We start from the raw sequence: 14,360 nt of genomic DNA on the forward strand, positions 1-14,360 counted from the left end.
AGTGCCATCCCCGCCGCCACCCTTATTCCCCCAAATGCTTCTCTTCCCCTAATCCCTCTAAAATTTCTCTTCCTCCGGGCGTCTTCCCTTCACCCTCCTCTACTTCCCTTCGCCCCAGTCTCTTTGGCCTCAGACTGGAAGAGTGAGACCAGGGGGACGATAGTGAGCCAAACGGTGGGAAACGGCGAGGGAGACAGGCCAGCCCAGGATGGGAGGGGAAAGCCCAGGGCACCGGAGGCTGCGCTGGCCTCCCCGGCCGGCTGAAGGGGGTGGGCGGGCAGAGGGTGGGGCCCGGAGGAGGGCCGTCTCTCCGCCTTCCCGGAGCCTGGGCGGAGAGGGAGGAAAACTTCCTGGCCTGGGCTCGGGACCGCTGTGTCTGCCAACCCTGCAATCCCGCCTGCCAGTGCCCGGCGCTTCCCCACCCCTCCCCCGGCTCCCCCAGTGTCCGCCATGGCCAAAGCCTACGACCACCTCTTCAAGTTGCTGCTGATCGGGGACTCAGGGGTGGGCAAGACTTGTCTGATCATTCGCTTTGCAGAGGACAACTTCAACAACACTTACATCTCCACCATCGGTGAGCCCACTGGCATACCCCAGACCCCCGACTCCCCCGTGCCCGCTCATCCGCACGCTCCGGGATCACTAGTGGCTCCACTTCCCAGTCGCCTTGCAGGGAGACTTCTAAATCTAGTCTTAACCCCTGTTTCAGACCCATCCTGCATACCTGTGTCTGGGTGGTACCCAGACCCCTAACATCTCAGAGGCCTCTGGTGACTCCTCAGTTGTGCCAGCCCTCATTTTCCTGGTATCATCCTTCCCCTGCTCCCCAAATTCACACGAACCTTTCTCTGTTTCCCTCTCAGCAACTCTCCCCACCCACCTAGAACTCTTCATCCACTCTCCACATTTCTGTAGCCACTCTCCCTGAACATCTGTCACCTGATTAGATTAAGCTCGCCTCTGTCCCACTGAGTGTCAGGATCCCCCACGGCATCCCCACCTTACCATCTCCTTCCCAGTCTCCCTGCCCCTCAGCTTAAAAGGAGGTTGGGTAGGGTGGAAGGTGGAACAGAGTGGCTGGGTGTGCTGGAGGGGGCCCAAGGACTGGAATCATGACTATGTAGTCGGCCTGGTTAGGAAGGTGGGAGTGAGGGGACTTTCGGGGTCTCTGAGTCAGCCTGGTGACTCAGCCTCCTCCTGGGGCACCCAACAGGCCTGGGGGAGGTGCCCGAGTTTCCACTAAGAACACTGGCTCCCCCTCCTCCCCTCTCATCTTTCTTAATCTCCTCTGGCCTGGGAAATAAGACAAGGAGAGTCTCAAGACAATTCTGGTTAGAAAGGGGAAGAAAAATACCCCTCTTTACCAGTCCAGGATCAGGAGGAATCTTGTTTAGCCTCAGACATTCTTGATTCCGAGCCTGGCCTGAACTGGTTTGTTCACACACACCGGCACCAGCTACTTTTTTCCTCGCTTCTTACCCCAGATGCAGGAGGGTGGATAGAGTACAGAGTAGAGTGCTGTGAAAACCAAAGGGAAAAGGAATCTGAAAGTAGTATTTTGGGAGAGACAGACTGAATTGGGAGTCGTCGGCTGGCCTGGCTGAGTGGATCCAAGCGGTGCCGTAAGGGCTTTACGGCTCCCTGCAGAATGTTCATCAGCTTCTCTCCTCCAAGTCTATAAGATCTAAGTATAAATAATACGCTTGCTATAGAAATACAGCTTTTAGAAAATCCTCTGGGTTTTACACTTGGCTTCCCAACAAGATCGCTTCCCAAGAGTCTCCCCTGCAGAAGTTCTGGCCCTGCCACTGCTCTGTGCCTGGCCCTCCCACCACGCACTTTTACACGCCCGCACATACGTGTGATAACTTCAGTGTACACTCTCCACCCTAGGAATTGACTTCAAGATCCGCACTGTGGATATAGACGGGAAGAAAATCAAACTGCAGGTCTGGTGAGTGAATCCCCGAGGACTCCTAACCAGACCTCCTCATTCACCTCCTAAACCCTTGTCCTTCGTTTGCTTCATTTCTCTTCCTTTCCCCAGTGTTCCTTCCAGCGCTTCTAATCCACTTCTGTCTCCTCACTCAGATGTCCTTCCATCTCTCTTCCTGCTGGCTCAACTATTTTCAGCTTTTTCTTTTTTTTTTAACTCTCTTTCGTCTCCCAGCTCCAGTGCATTTTCTGAACTTGACAACACATGTCTGTTGAGCTATAATGTGGAAACAGGCTCTGAGCAGTTAACTAGCAAGTGGCAGAATTAAGACTTGACTCTTAAGTCTTGTGCTCTCTCTAAATTATGAAGAGCCCAGGATGCCACGCCCAGGTTTGACCTGTCATAAGAAAGCCGGAGCCCCTGAAGGTGTTCAGGTGGTCTGCGCTGGCTCTGTCACGGAATGACCTTCATTTGTTATTTAGCCTCTCCCAATCTGTTTCCTCATGTATAAAATAGGGACAATAAAATGTGTGTCACAAGGATAGAGTGAAGATTAGATAAAATGACACATTTGCGTAAAATGATACTTACACAGTGCTTCGAGTAGGCATTTGGTGATTAACCAGAGAAATCTTGTTTCTTAGGCCTCTGCCATCTCACACGTCCACCCAACTGTCTTCCATCCCTTACCCCCTTTCCCTGTGCAGATTCTGTTTCTTTCAGCCCCACCCTGTTGCAAAAGCTAAATTCTTAGTTGGGGGTGGGGGAGGGGTAGAGGGGATGCTCTCTGGAGAGTCCTTCCCTCCACCCGCCCCGTGAACTATTCCGCTTCCTCAGGGACACGGCTGGCCAGGAGCGATTCAAAACAATAACTACTGCCTATTACCGTGGAGCCATGGTATGAAGAATGTGGATCTGGACGCGGGATGAGGGTCAGGGAAAAATGGGAGGGGAGTACAGTGTGCGTTGCAGAGGGCCCCACATGGTGTACGGATTAGTTCCACGGGTAGAACTCGCAGGGTCCCTTGGAGGGCAGTGGAAAGCTAAATGGGAATATGGTCAAGGCTCCACTGTGCACTCTGCCATCCCCCAGGGCATTATCCTAGTATACGACATCACTGATGAGAAATCCTTCGAGAATATTCAGAATTGGATGAAAAGCATCAAAGAGGTGAGGACCCTTCTAGAGAGATGGGGGAACTGTGTAGAATCTGGCGGATGAAGGGAATTGTGAAGATGGATAGGACCCAACTTTTACTCCTCTCACCCATTTGCTCCCAGAATGCTTCGGCTGGGGTGGAGCGCCTCCTGCTGGGGAACAAGTGTGACATGGAGGCCAAGAGGAAGGTGCAGAAGGAGCAGGCAGACAAGGTAAGGGCCAGGCTGGGCCGGGAGGGCCAAGATGAGGTCGATTCCGGAGGACTGGGCTTCTGCCCTTTATCCAACTCTCTTCTTCCCACTTCCCCGCAACAGTTGGCTCGGGAGCATGGAATCCGATTTTTCGAGACAAGTGCCAAATCCAGTATGAATGTGGATGAGGTGAGCCACGCCACTCCCATCCCCAAAGAGGTGGAGTGTTAGATGAACCTCTCCTTCCTCCACCGTGCTCTGACTAATCTCTCCTTTCCCCATAGGCTTTTAGTTCCCTGGCCCGCGACATCTTGCTCAAGTCAGGAGGCCGGAGATCGGTGAGTTGGGTCTGCTGGGCTAAGCACAACTCTGTGTGCATGTGTTTTGTGTTGGGAATAAAACCTGAGGAGGGCAGCGCTAAGACTTACCATGAGGGTGAGTCCCCTTCAAGCAGTTTGTAGCCTGAGACCCCAGCCAGCCATGCTCACCCTGACCCCTGGGTCCTTCTCCCTCTAGGGAAACAGCAACAAGCCCCCCAGCACTGACCTGAAAACCTGTGACAAGAAGAACACCAGCAAGTGCTCCCTGGGCTGAGACCCCATTCTGCCTCCCCACCCCTAGGCTGGCCTGAGCCTGAGGGAGGCAGGGCTGAGGGCCTGGGTGGGGGAGAAACAGCAGGTGGGGCTTGGAGGGATGGAGATGGGTAGGTGGTGGAAGAAGAGAAAGTGGAGAAGGAAAAAAAAGGAAGAAAAGAGAAGGAGAGGGGGAAAGAAGGAAAGGAGGGTGAATAGAAAGGGAAGACAGGCAGGGAGAAGAGAAGGAACTGAGTTGGTGAGAGAAGGTGAGAAGTAGGGAGCGAGGGAGAAGGAAAGCAAGAACAGCCCTTGGCCCCAGACCTCCCCTGGGTTTCCAGAGCAAACGTAAATGTAAATAAATAATTGATTTATTCTGTTACGGGATCAGCTTTTAGGGTCCTGTGAGAGGCTGGCTCAGCACCACCTTCAGAAAGTTTGGTCCTGTCCTGTCACTCTGCAGGTCTTTCTTGGTATTAAAAGCCACCATTTGCACAAATGTCTCTGGTTTGGGTAACTTTCATCATTGTCAGAATTGCTCTCTACTCGTAAACCTAATTCCTGCCTCTTTTATTCGGGCTGCTTGAATCTTGGCTGAGTTCCTGCGGCACCAGGACTAGACCTGTACCTTGCCAGCTGTTTGAGGAAAACAGCAAGGAGCTGAGGTTCTCTGAAAACCTGAAGGTCTGGACGTCTTCTCTTCATTATGAGGTTTAGAGGATCCTTGGAGGCACAGCACATCCATGAGATTTCAGGACTTTTTGTTTTTATTGATGAATCTTTCTTGGGCCTTCCCAGGGGAGTGACAGCCCTAGCCTCAGGGAAGTAACAGGACCTCATATTGTTTATACACTGATTTCTGCAAAGCATATTTGATCCTACCAGCAACCCCTTTAGGTAGCTGGTGGGCATATTTATCTGCTTTTAGAGATGAGGGAAAAAAGACACAGAAGAGGTCTATTTAGTCATAAATATTTATTGAGCATCTACTAATGTGCCAGGCAGTTGTCAACTTCACATAAGCTTGGTATTTATAAGAAGGACAAGCAAATTTTCACAAAACCAGCTCCTAACTACTGAATAGCAAAGAGGCAAAACGATTGGCTTACAAAAGAACCACCACCGAAAGACTCATGCTTGATACACTGCCCTCTTTCACCCTTACATAGTATTTTTTAAACAGCAAAATCATCTCACAGACTTGATCTTTTCTCAGGATTAACGAGACTGCAGGTTTGGTTTAGACAAAACTACTATTAGAAGTTTTATTCACGAATATGAGTTCAAGGCATTTAAGAAATCCCCAAGCCTGCAGTATGGAAGTGAATTGCACACCATGCAGTCAGCAGCAAAGCCTTTTTCGTGCTGCTGTTTCTGTTGGTAAAAGACAACACTTAGAAAAATATTGGGCAGGGCTGGGAGAAGGACTTGCAAAATAATTCGATGAATGTATTAAAAATCCAAGCTTTGCTGGGGTAATAGCCTTATCTGTAGCTTATGTTTAAGCTCTGTAATTAACTGCCCAGCTGGTTTAATTTGCTTAAGAGGTGAAGACAGACTTGCATTTTGTGAATCCTAGGAAGAAGATTGACTGACATCATCATCACACTCCGGAGCAGATTATTTTAAAATCAGTTTCGGTGTAGAGAACCTATTCAGTTGTTTGGTATGACTATTGAAAGTGAGTTTTTTTGAGATCTCACAGCTTGTCAAGAGACAGCATAGGTCTGGTAAAATGAAAAAAAAAAGAAAAGGAAAGAGATATAGTAGGATGGGGTAAAGATTAACAGAATACTAGAAAATTTCAGCCAAACTTTTATTATAGAAAAAACCCATACCTACTTTTTGTAACATCCAAGTACTGACACACAAACAAGGAACAAATTTAGTCACAAGAAAATCAAAGCTCAGCCCTCACCAGGGTTTTGTGGTTTTTTTCCACCACCAGACATATTCTCAATCCCAAAATAAAGTGGTCGAGCAGTAAAGGCTATGGGGAAGGAAAGTAGCAGTGGGCTTTAGGCTTAGAAAGACTTCTAGCACAGGAAGTATGGGGACAAGTCCTTTGATCTTGAGAGGTCGGGTCCAGAGTATTAACACCCATATTTATCTGGTTTAAGTACCTCCTCAACTAATTACATTAATGATTACTCCATTATGTAGGAGCAAGAGGGAGTTGGAAACAATTGAGACTATTCCAAGGACCAGTTCTGGGGAATGATTTAAATTAACGTGTGGGAAAGTAACCTCATTCATCTGTGCAGAGTGCAGCGGGAGCCCAGAGACAGAGGAAGCCTTCACGTTCTCTGTGGGTCTCGAGGATTCCTGCTCCTATAGGAAGAAAAGTGCAGTTTCACTTCTAACGCGGGACCACCAACCAGCTTGTCCCCTTGACCGCCCGAGGAGGGAAGGATGAGACAGGGAAGGGTGGCCGAACGGTTGATGCTTAAAGGTGAATCCCAGGGTTTTAAGGAGGGAGCAAAGTCTTGGGAGGGAGATGTATTGTTCCTTTTTACGTCTGGTTCCTCACCTAGCCCAGAAGGGGCACACGGAGCAGCGAACAGAGAACCCACACAAGGTTGTCCACCGCCATTTCCTCGGTTCCCACCAAAAACTACCGGAACCAAAATGCAACATTGCGCCGAGCCAATGGGCCGCATCTCGCCGCGCAAACGCAGTGAGATCCGATTCCCAGGGAGCCGCGGGAGAGGCGCCACCAACCCCGAAAGACTACAAAGCCCGTCAGGCGCCGGCGCGGCGCCTCACTGCGACCCGCGGGCCTAGCGGGTGGGATCCGCTGCCGCCCCAGGTTCCTCCGCGGGGCAAGATGGCCGCGCCGGGAGCGGAAGCGCAGCTGAGGGGGTGGTAGGCCCTGCGCCCCTCGGCCTGTGCCCGGGGCTCTGCAGGGCGGAAGAAGGCAACTCCAGGAGTTCCTGGCTTTTCTCGCCGTGGCCATGGGGACGTCCCAGTAGAGCCTGTGCCCCGATTGGCAGCCTCAGCGTTTCGAAGCCCTGACCCGGAGCCTCCCGGAGGTCTGCAGAGTAAGCACCGCCTCTGCGCTTCGACCGAGGCCCGAGGCCAGGCAAGCCCGTCCCTCTGTCCCGGCAGGCGCGACCCTGAGCACTCCATGCCTACGGGCGCGGGGAGGCATGGCCTCCCCCGGGGCCGCCGCCTCTGCTGGTTGCTCTGCGCTGTCACCTTAAAGCTCTGGTAAGGAGCGGCCGAGGGCAGGGCAAAAAGGGGACGGGAGGACGGACTGGTCCCCGCGGGCGGATGAAGGAGACTGTGTTGCTGCTCCACGGAGGTGGGGGGTTTCCTCTTTTCTGGCCTCTGACTTCTGCCCCTTTCCCTCCCTCACCCGCTGCAGCCAAGCGGAGGCTCCCGTGCGGGAGGAGAAGCTGTCAGGTGGGTTATGGTCTGGGAACCCGACACCCCAGAGTTTGGTTTTGTTTGACATCCTCTCAGGTATACCAAGGGCGCAGGTGAAAGGGGCGGCACCACGTTGAATGAGAGCATTCAGCTGTGCTGGCAAGTCCAGTGGGTAGAACTCTGGAAGAAATATTTGCTAAATGAGGCCTCAGGCTGTCCTTTCTCTCCCCTTTTAGTGAGCACCTCAAATTTGCCGTGCTGGCTGGTGGAAGAGTTTGTGGTGGCAGAAGAGTGTGCTCCGTGTTCTAGCTTTCAAACTGTGAGTATCAGTCTCTCCCTTTTTTCTCATTTCTTATCAGCCCCTCAGTCATATTAAGTGTGCGTTCCCATGCAGTCTCAGTAGGTGTCCATATTCGCACTTGTCTTCCCCCTGAAAATATACCCTTTTCTTTCCAAGTTCATGGCAATATTTAGTCAAGAACCTTGTTCTGTTCCTTTTAATCCTGTCCATTTTTAACCCTAACATGAGCTCTGGATCCTGTCCCTGCCTCTCTTAAGACTATTGCCCCTGAGGTGTTCTTCCTAATACATATTTCTGATCATGCAGCCCCCACCCTCACCATCCACACTGGAACTCTTCGTCAGTTCTGTCACCAACCAGCTGTGAGCCATAGCAGTTGGGCATCTGCCTCTTCTAAATGGCAGTCTTTCTGCATTTCCTGCTGTCCCTTCTTAACATGAGTTTTGGTCCTTCTCTCCTGGCAGAAAACCACCCCTGAGTGTGGTTCCACAGGGTATGTGGAGAAAATCACGTGTAGTTCATCTAAGAGGAATGAGTTCAAAAGGCAAGTGCTATTTCTTTTTTTGAAGCCACATAGATAACCTCTTTGGCTCCTGTGACTTTAGGTAAATAGTCCCACCTCTTCCTCGAGGTAGCATGGCATATTGGAAACAGGAGGAGATTTGGAGCCAAATTATTTGAACCCAAGTTCCACCTCTATTCCTCAGCACTGTATTAGTGACCATATTTTCTCATCAGTAAAATTGGTTAATACCAGCTGTTTATCTCACCAGAAAATAAATGATGTATCTGAGGGAGATTTATGTGCTAGAAGGCAGATTTTCTGGTTTCTTTTCCCCTCATGTATCTTGGTTAGGCTGAAGTACAAGGGATATTAGATGGAGAGACTGTCTGGCTTTCCCTAGAAATAACTGTTTCTTCCTGCCCTCAGCTGCCGCTCAACTCTGATGGAACAACACTTATTCTGGAAGTTCGAAGGGGCTGTTGTGGGTGTGGCCTTGGTCTTCGCTTGCCTTGTCATCGTTCGTCAGCGACAGCTGGACAGAAAGGCTCTGGAAAAGGTCCGGAAGCAAATAGAGTCTATATAGTTACCTTCTACCCTTTTATATGGGTCTTGGAGACCATACTTAAGACAGAGAAAGTGGAATGGACTGACTTGTGCCCCTGGGTCTTTGAAACCTGTGGTGGTACCCGTTTCTCCCATCTTCCTGTCTACATCACTAACAAGCAGAATAAAAAGAGCAAAATAGTTTCCTTCCCTAGTATCATTTGGTTGGGAACAGAGAAGGACAGGGGTAGCAACTTTAGGCTCCAGTTTACCAAGTACCTATTCCCCCTTTTATTTACTTAAAACTTCTGGGATATAGTTTCAGCAAAAAAATTTTATTTCTCAGCCAAAACTTCTATTTCTCCTCTACTCTAACCCCAAAGAAGAAATAAAATCACAGATATGTAACAAAAGTATTTGAGGTATTCGCTCACAAAGACAGACTGGGCTACAGGGTACAGCCAGCGAGGGTGTCCTGAAGTGATTGGGACCCCTAAGGCTGAGGAAACCTGCGTGGGAATCCCAGGGGGAGGCAGAATCATAGGGAGCCCTGGGTTCCTCACTGTGACTGAGCAGTGGGCCAGCGAGCGTTCCGCTCACATCTCATCTGCATGCAGCACAGCTCTGGCATGCCTCCGGGGGCCTGTCTTCCCTCCCATCTTCTCAAGCAGTGTCCGTGTTGAGCCATTTGCGCCCTTGGCCCCAGATGGCCTCCTGAAGCTGGACTCTACCACGGGGGTCTCCAGATTCTCTGTCATGTCCTTGTGAGTCAAGATAGTTCTGGAAATCACTGGGGGGTAAAGGACAAAGGGTGGTAGTAGAGTGTTCCCTTGGGTCGGGGATCCTAGGCAGAATAGGACAGACCTCCCACCACTTGACTGTCCTGAAGAACAGAACCCCTCCCTACCCTTGCCTCTCACCTCCATGAGGCTGGTAGTCCTCAGGCCCAGCTTCTGGTAGACCCTGAAAGGGGCTGAAACTGGGCAGGATGATGAGAGCCAGGGAAAAAAGGAGAATCTGGGAGGAAGCAAGAGGACACTTGGGCTGTGGGGATAATGCCAGAAGGGAACAGAGAGGAGGTCGGCTCATCAGGGAGGGAAAGAGTGTAACTGGGGAGTGGGCGTGTCAGGATGGAAGCATCGCAGGAGATGGTGGAAGTGGGGGAGATGGGAAGGAGGCTACTGGTACCAGAACACAAGTGCTGGTCTGGGCAGCTTTGTTGGAGGTTTGAGCAATGAGCATCTGCAGCTGGCGGAGCTGGGTCACCAGGGAGCTGGAAAACCAAGGAGTGGAGAATGAGCTCTCCTGGGACCCAGGGCGTGAGATCCGTGCTCCTGCGCCCCCATCCTGCCCCAGTGCGCACACTATGCTTTTACTCACGTGTTGTGCCTCTCCAGCTCCTGGACTTTTTTCTGTAGTTCCTGGTTCTGTGCAGAACAGGCAGCCACCCTGGGGGGTGTGGAGAGGTAGGAAAAGGTTCTGCAGTCATGTGAGTCCCTGACCTTGCCTGCCTTGGTAAGGAAGGGGCCCCAGATGGGGATCACAGGAAGCCAGAAGTGCTCACCTGCTCTCTAGCCCATCAATGTACTCTTTCTTCCGCCGCCGACTGTCCTGAGCTGACTGCTTGTTACGGATTTTCCTCCTGACCTTCTTAAGGATCCTCTCCTCTGCCTGGGGATCCGGGGAGTGTCAGTCTTGTGCCCTTAACCTCCCCCAACTCTCTCCTGTGATCCTGGCTTTCCAAAGGCCATGGTGGGACCTCCAAGTTTGTGTTACCGTTGGGGAAATACGTTACCTTGGTGAGGGGCAGATGAGAGGGAAGGGAAACCCCTTCCTGCCCCAGCAGGCGCTTCTCCTCATCTGTCAGGAACAAGGTTTGACAGGGCAACTGGTGGGGGACAGGAGAAGATGAGATGACAGTGAGGTGAGGGTCGTGCCATTCCATCAGCCAGGCAGCTCTCCCTGCCTGCAGCCTTCTGGGAAGTGTTTCCCATTTGCACTGAGGAATAACTAACCATGAAATAGGTGAGGGGCAGGGACTTTAATTGAAACAGGCTCTGAACCAGGCTGAAGAGACCCCCTGAGGCTGAGAAGGGGGAGATAGAGATGGTTTTGCCGTATCCTTTGCCCACACACTCAGGACCTTGGCACTCTGAGCAAGCTTGGGAGGGCCTGTTCCAGTTCACATCTCCCCAAACCTTTGGGTATTTGAAAAGAACGTGGAGGAACTCCTTAAGGTAGGGTTTGCTTTATCTTACAGTAGGCAAATGATTTACTTCTGGCCACTAACTTCCACTTAGCAGAGTGTTATCCCTGTCAACCAACCACAAGGGGCTCCCTGGGGTGGTAGCCCATTTTCCCCTAGGGTCTGAGCCCCAGTTTTCAAACTGAAGCTCTGTTTCTTCTCAACTCCTCAGGAGCAACGAAAAACTGAACAAATTCTCACAAAGTATGTGGGGAAGGTCATTTGGTTAACGTGAGCCTGTCAACTGAGTAACTTGCCTTCCTAATATTCCTTCTTGAAAAATTTATTTCACTTTGTGACTTAAAAGGAATTTTTTTGCTTCTGCATCCTGATGGTTTTTGGCTTTTAGCTAAACCATTTCTTCTATCTTTCTTTTTCTTATGCTCCCTTCTTGCTCCTTATTTGATGGAACTATTAAAGGTGTGTTCCTTCCAATCTATCTAATCACAATCTCTGAGAATGAGGCCTAGAAAGTTTTGTTTAAAAAAACAGCCACAGACTTCCCAGTGTTTTTGATGCACACTCAAGGTTAGAAGCATCAGACTTCTTAAGATCCCTCAGCTCAAGATTCTAAGATTCTTGGCTTAGCTTCTGGCCCCAGCTTCAACCACAGATTTGCCGGAGAGTAGAATCTGTTCCCTGTTCTTTCCAGGATAAAGAGAGGAACAGTGGCCTGAACAAGGCCCCCTCCTAGTCCTGCAGGAACCGGCCAGCCAGCCTTGGGAAGGTATCCGATGTGTTCTTTCCCTGCACTGTAGCCCTGGCCAGTGGGTGCCTGCTGGACAATTTCTGCAGTGGAAATGTAGTTGCAGCTGCTTCTACACCCTGCACCCTGTACCAGGTGGATTCCAGGCAGCCTGTCCCATTTCTGCCACCTGACCCAAGGCTGAGACAATGGCCCTGGCTGAGCAAACAATGCATGCAAGGTCCAGGTTTTCTCCTAGCTCTATCCTCAGATTCCCTCACCCCACCTTCTTAACTGAGTCATCACTACCTTACCCACAAGAGCTCCTGTCTCCCTTGTCCTTGCCTGCTCTTAAAGTTGCTCCTGTCTCCCTGGCTTCAGGCCAGATGCCACAAAAATTGGGGCAGAGTTCAGCATCTGTATCCCCCTCCCCCACCCCCTTTCCCCATCTGTGTGGATGTCCGTGTGTGTATCAGTACTGGATCTGGCCCAGAACTCACCGAGGTCACAGGAGGCACTGGGTTTACAGTGCCTGCTCTGGGCAGGATGTGGGCATGAGCATCAAGGGGCAGCTCTCCAACCATGCAGGCATCAGGCATCATGAATGGTGGGCTCCACTGATCTGAGGGAGACACAGGTGACTGGAAGGAAGGAGATGGAGGGTCCACCCTGATGGTAGCAGGACCTGGGGAGTGGCATAGGTTGGGGACACTACCTATGGGGACCTGGGATAAGGGTATCCCCAGGGCTAGGGCTGGACCCAAAGGGCTGTTACCTCCTTCCCACAAAGAACACTGACCTAACTGGATAGAGATGAGCCCTACAGCTGGCCCGGCTTCCCCTCGCATCCTCTCCAGGGCCCCTGCCTCATAGACAACCTCATAGAGGGCAGGGGAACTGGGTGCCTTGAGGTCAGGAGGACTGTCTGGACGGCCAGGGTCCTCGGAGATTCCACTGTCACTGCCAGGAGATGCTTCTGAGCAGTATACTTCATTGGGATCAATGAAAAGCTTCAGGAAATCTTCAGGTTCACTCTCTTGAAGGCCCTATAGTAGAAGAGGGTATATATGTGTAGAGGGAAGAATTCTGAAAGTCCTACCTGACATTGACCCTAGATCCTTCATGCTTCAGTGTCAGTCCCTTCTGTTTCTGGACATGGGAATAGTCAAAGCTCCTGTCTATTTTAGGAGATCTGTCTTCAGACCTCTCTGCAAGTGGAGGCTGAAGCTTCTTGGGCTTATCACAGAGTTGTGTTTCAACCCACCACCCCTCCCATCCATCACTCACACAGTCATGACCCCCACTGGACTTCCAGCCTTGCAGCCCCTGTTCTTGTAGCCTAGTCACTGGGACCTCTGGAGGTGGACAGTGGAGTCCCAGCTCCAGGAAGGGTCCTGTTGAGAAGACATCTTCTGGAGGTTCCAGCCACACATCCAGCAGGTCAGGGGTTCTGAAATCCATCCTGCATGTGAGGAGTGGGAGGGGGGTTGCAGAAGGAAAATGACAGAGAACCCCCACATATAGCTTCTGGTTTCTCTTGCTCCCTCTTCCATTGTCCCCCCAACCCCCGACCTGCGCCGTTCCTCACCTGCTCAGCCCCCTCACCTGTCACCCAAAGATCTCGCCTCCGGCCTTATCTCTCTGTTTCAGACGAACGGGCCCCCCTGTGTATTACCTGTTAGGAAGAGCCCAGCCCTGCTAAGCCAGCCTAGCCTGCTGAACGCCCCAAACACTACACCTTTTCTTTCCTCCAGGATCTCGCATCCTGGACCTGCCCAGCCAAACCCCGCCCCTAGCCTTACACCTGGGAGGTGGGTTGCACCTAGCCGGGAGCCACGGTAGTGACGCTGTAACTGCGAGCAGGGGGTTAAGAGACTAAACGTCCACAAACCGGACTTAAGGCAAACAGGCAGCCTCGCCCCTTCGGTCTCAGTTTCTTTCTGAGGGTTCAGTGGCTCCTCAGGGAAGGATATAGATAGCTGTGACTTTAGCACAAGACATGCCTGTTCTTGGCCATCAATTTATAGGAGGGAGACCGTGGGAGGGTCGAAAACAAAGAAGGAAGGTATGGCCAGGGTTGCCTGAGACTTAGGGAGGCATCCCCTCGGTGCCCCTCTTCCCACACTTGAGTCTGATTGGAAGCTAGGGCTTTGAGGGGCAGGGCATTGAGCCAATGGAATTACCCACTCTAAGCAGGCTCCGCCGTAACTGGTCAGAATGGAGCTGTCAGGGAGGGAATGAGGCCAATGGGGGGGGAGTATTTATTCGTCCTGCGTGGACTGGGTTGTTCCGCGGGACCGAAGGGCGGGTAAGAGCCAGAAAAAAAATTGTCGGGAAGTTAGGAGAAAAGTTCCGAGAATGTGGGTAGAAGCGGCCTGGTTTGGTTTCTCTTGCCACGTGACTCCGAAGCCCAGGAGGGATGTAAATAAGCTGTTGACCCAAGTTAAGTGACTGAGCTTTGACTCAGCGGGCGAAAAGTCGCGCAATCGTAGGTTGCACAAATCCGTAATCTGTGCATTACGTTGCTGATGAAGAACGGCACCTATACATACACACACTGGGTTGTGCTAACTAATGGAGGGGACAAGAGTCTGTAGAACTGGAAACGGTTGAAAAATAATTTGGGTTTGGGGTGGGAATTTATCTTACTGTTTGTGTACAACTATCAACAGTATGAGCCCTGCACTGGTAGTTCACAAAATGTTTTCATAACATTGTTCTCTCATGTTAATACACAACAGCTCCGAGGTAGACAGGGCATACTATTTTATTAATTTTGCTGATGAGGAGGCAGAGATCCATGACTAGAATGTAGCAATACCAAAACTCAGAATTTTTTTCCCTTGGTCTAGTG

General features: G+C 51.2%; 3 protein-coding genes across 7 annotated transcripts; 2 read left to right on the top strand and 1 right to left on the bottom strand.

The window, feature by feature from the left end:
• The first annotated feature begins 319 nt into the window (after positions 1-319).
• Positions 320-4,357, top strand: RAB13 (RAB13, member RAS oncogene family). 2 transcript variants are annotated; one of them, XR_005032131.2, is made up of 9 exons: positions 322-574; positions 1,894-1,954; positions 2,774-2,834; positions 3,030-3,107; positions 3,218-3,307; positions 3,410-3,475; positions 3,571-3,624; positions 3,803-3,964; positions 4,250-4,357. XR_005032131.2 is itself a non-coding variant. In XM_036922263.2 (8 exons), exons 1-8 carry the CDS (start codon positions 451-453, stop codon positions 3,878-3,880), a joined length of 612 nt encoding a protein of 203 aa, XP_036778158.1. In that variant the 5' UTR covers positions 320-450; the 3' UTR covers positions 3,881-4,357. The 2 variants fall into 2 exon arrangements, 1 of the variants encoding a protein (XP_036778158.1); XM_036922263.2 differs by having other exon boundaries at positions 320-574; positions 3,803-4,357.
• Positions 4,358-6,668: 2,311 nt separating this feature from the next.
• Positions 6,669-8,782, top strand: JTB (jumping translocation breakpoint). The gene is made up of 5 exons (XM_036922261.2): positions 6,669-7,068; positions 7,226-7,263; positions 7,464-7,546; positions 7,993-8,072; positions 8,460-8,782. Exons 1-5 carry the CDS (start codon positions 6,986-6,988, stop codon positions 8,614-8,616), a joined length of 441 nt encoding a protein of 146 aa, XP_036778156.1. The 5' UTR covers positions 6,669-6,985; the 3' UTR covers positions 8,617-8,782.
• Positions 8,783-8,890: 108 nt separating this feature from the next.
• On the bottom strand, positions 8,891-13,786 carry CREB3L4 (cAMP responsive element binding protein 3 like 4). Of its 4 annotated transcripts, none has more exons than XM_036922259.2 (10): positions 13,694-13,786; positions 12,794-12,968; positions 12,306-12,552; positions 12,007-12,128; positions 10,372-10,464; positions 10,141-10,247; positions 9,957-10,025; positions 9,765-9,849; positions 9,497-9,593; positions 8,891-9,366 (listed from the first exon to the last, which is right to left on the bottom strand). In XM_036922259.2, exons 2-10 carry the CDS (start codon positions 12,965-12,967, stop codon positions 9,173-9,175), a joined length of 1,188 nt encoding a protein of 395 aa, XP_036778154.2. In that variant the 5' UTR covers position 12,968; positions 13,694-13,786; the 3' UTR covers positions 8,891-9,172. The 4 variants fall into 4 exon arrangements, with proteins under 4 accessions (XP_036778154.2, XP_036778155.2, XP_036778152.2 ...); XM_036922260.2 differs by lacking the exon at positions 13,694-13,786 and adding an exon at positions 13,398-13,601; XM_036922257.2 differs by lacking the exon at positions 13,694-13,786 and adding an exon at positions 13,095-13,340.
• Positions 13,787-14,360: the final 574 nt, after the last annotated feature.

This window comes from Manis pentadactyla, chromosome 19, assembly GCF_030020395.1.
Source record: "Manis pentadactyla isolate mManPen7 chromosome 19, mManPen7.hap1, whole genome shotgun sequence".
In the NCBI taxonomy this organism is placed as follows: domain Eukaryota; kingdom Metazoa; phylum Chordata; class Mammalia; order Pholidota; family Manidae; genus Manis; species Manis pentadactyla.

Coding starts and splice junctions, on each gene's coding strand:
- RAB13 (XM_036922263.2), top strand. CDS start 451: ATGGCCAAAGCCTACGACCACCTCTTCAAGTTGCTGCTGATCGGGGAC. Junction 2,835..3,029: donor CCTATTACCGTGGAGCCATG/GTATGAAGAATG, acceptor GCCATCCCCCAG/GGCATTATCCTAGTATACGA. Junction 3,476..3,570: donor CCAGTATGAATGTGGATGAG/GTGAGCCACGCC, acceptor CTTTCCCCATAG/GCTTTTAGTTCCCTGGCCCG.
- JTB (XM_036922261.2), top strand. CDS start 6,986: ATGCCTACGGGCGCGGGGAGGCATGGCCTCCCCCGGGGCCGCCGCCTC. Junction 7,547..7,992: donor CGTGTTCTAGCTTTCAAACT/GTGAGTATCAGT, acceptor CTCTCCTGGCAG/AAAACCACCCCTGAGTGTGG. Junction 8,073..8,459: donor AAGAGGAATGAGTTCAAAAG/GCAAGTGCTATT, acceptor TCCTGCCCTCAG/CTGCCGCTCAACTCTGATGG.
- CREB3L4 (XM_036922259.2), bottom strand. CDS start 12,967: ATGGATTTCAGAACCCCTGACCTGCTGGATGTGTGGCTGGAACCTCCA. Junction 10,465..12,006: donor CAGTGCCTCCTGTGACCTCG/GTGAGTTCTGGG, acceptor GTCCCCCACCAG/TTGCCCTGTCAAACCTTGTT. Junction 9,850..9,956: donor GAGCTGGAGAGGCACAACAC/GTGAGTAAAAGC, acceptor TTGGTTTTCCAG/CTCCCTGGTGACCCAGCTCC.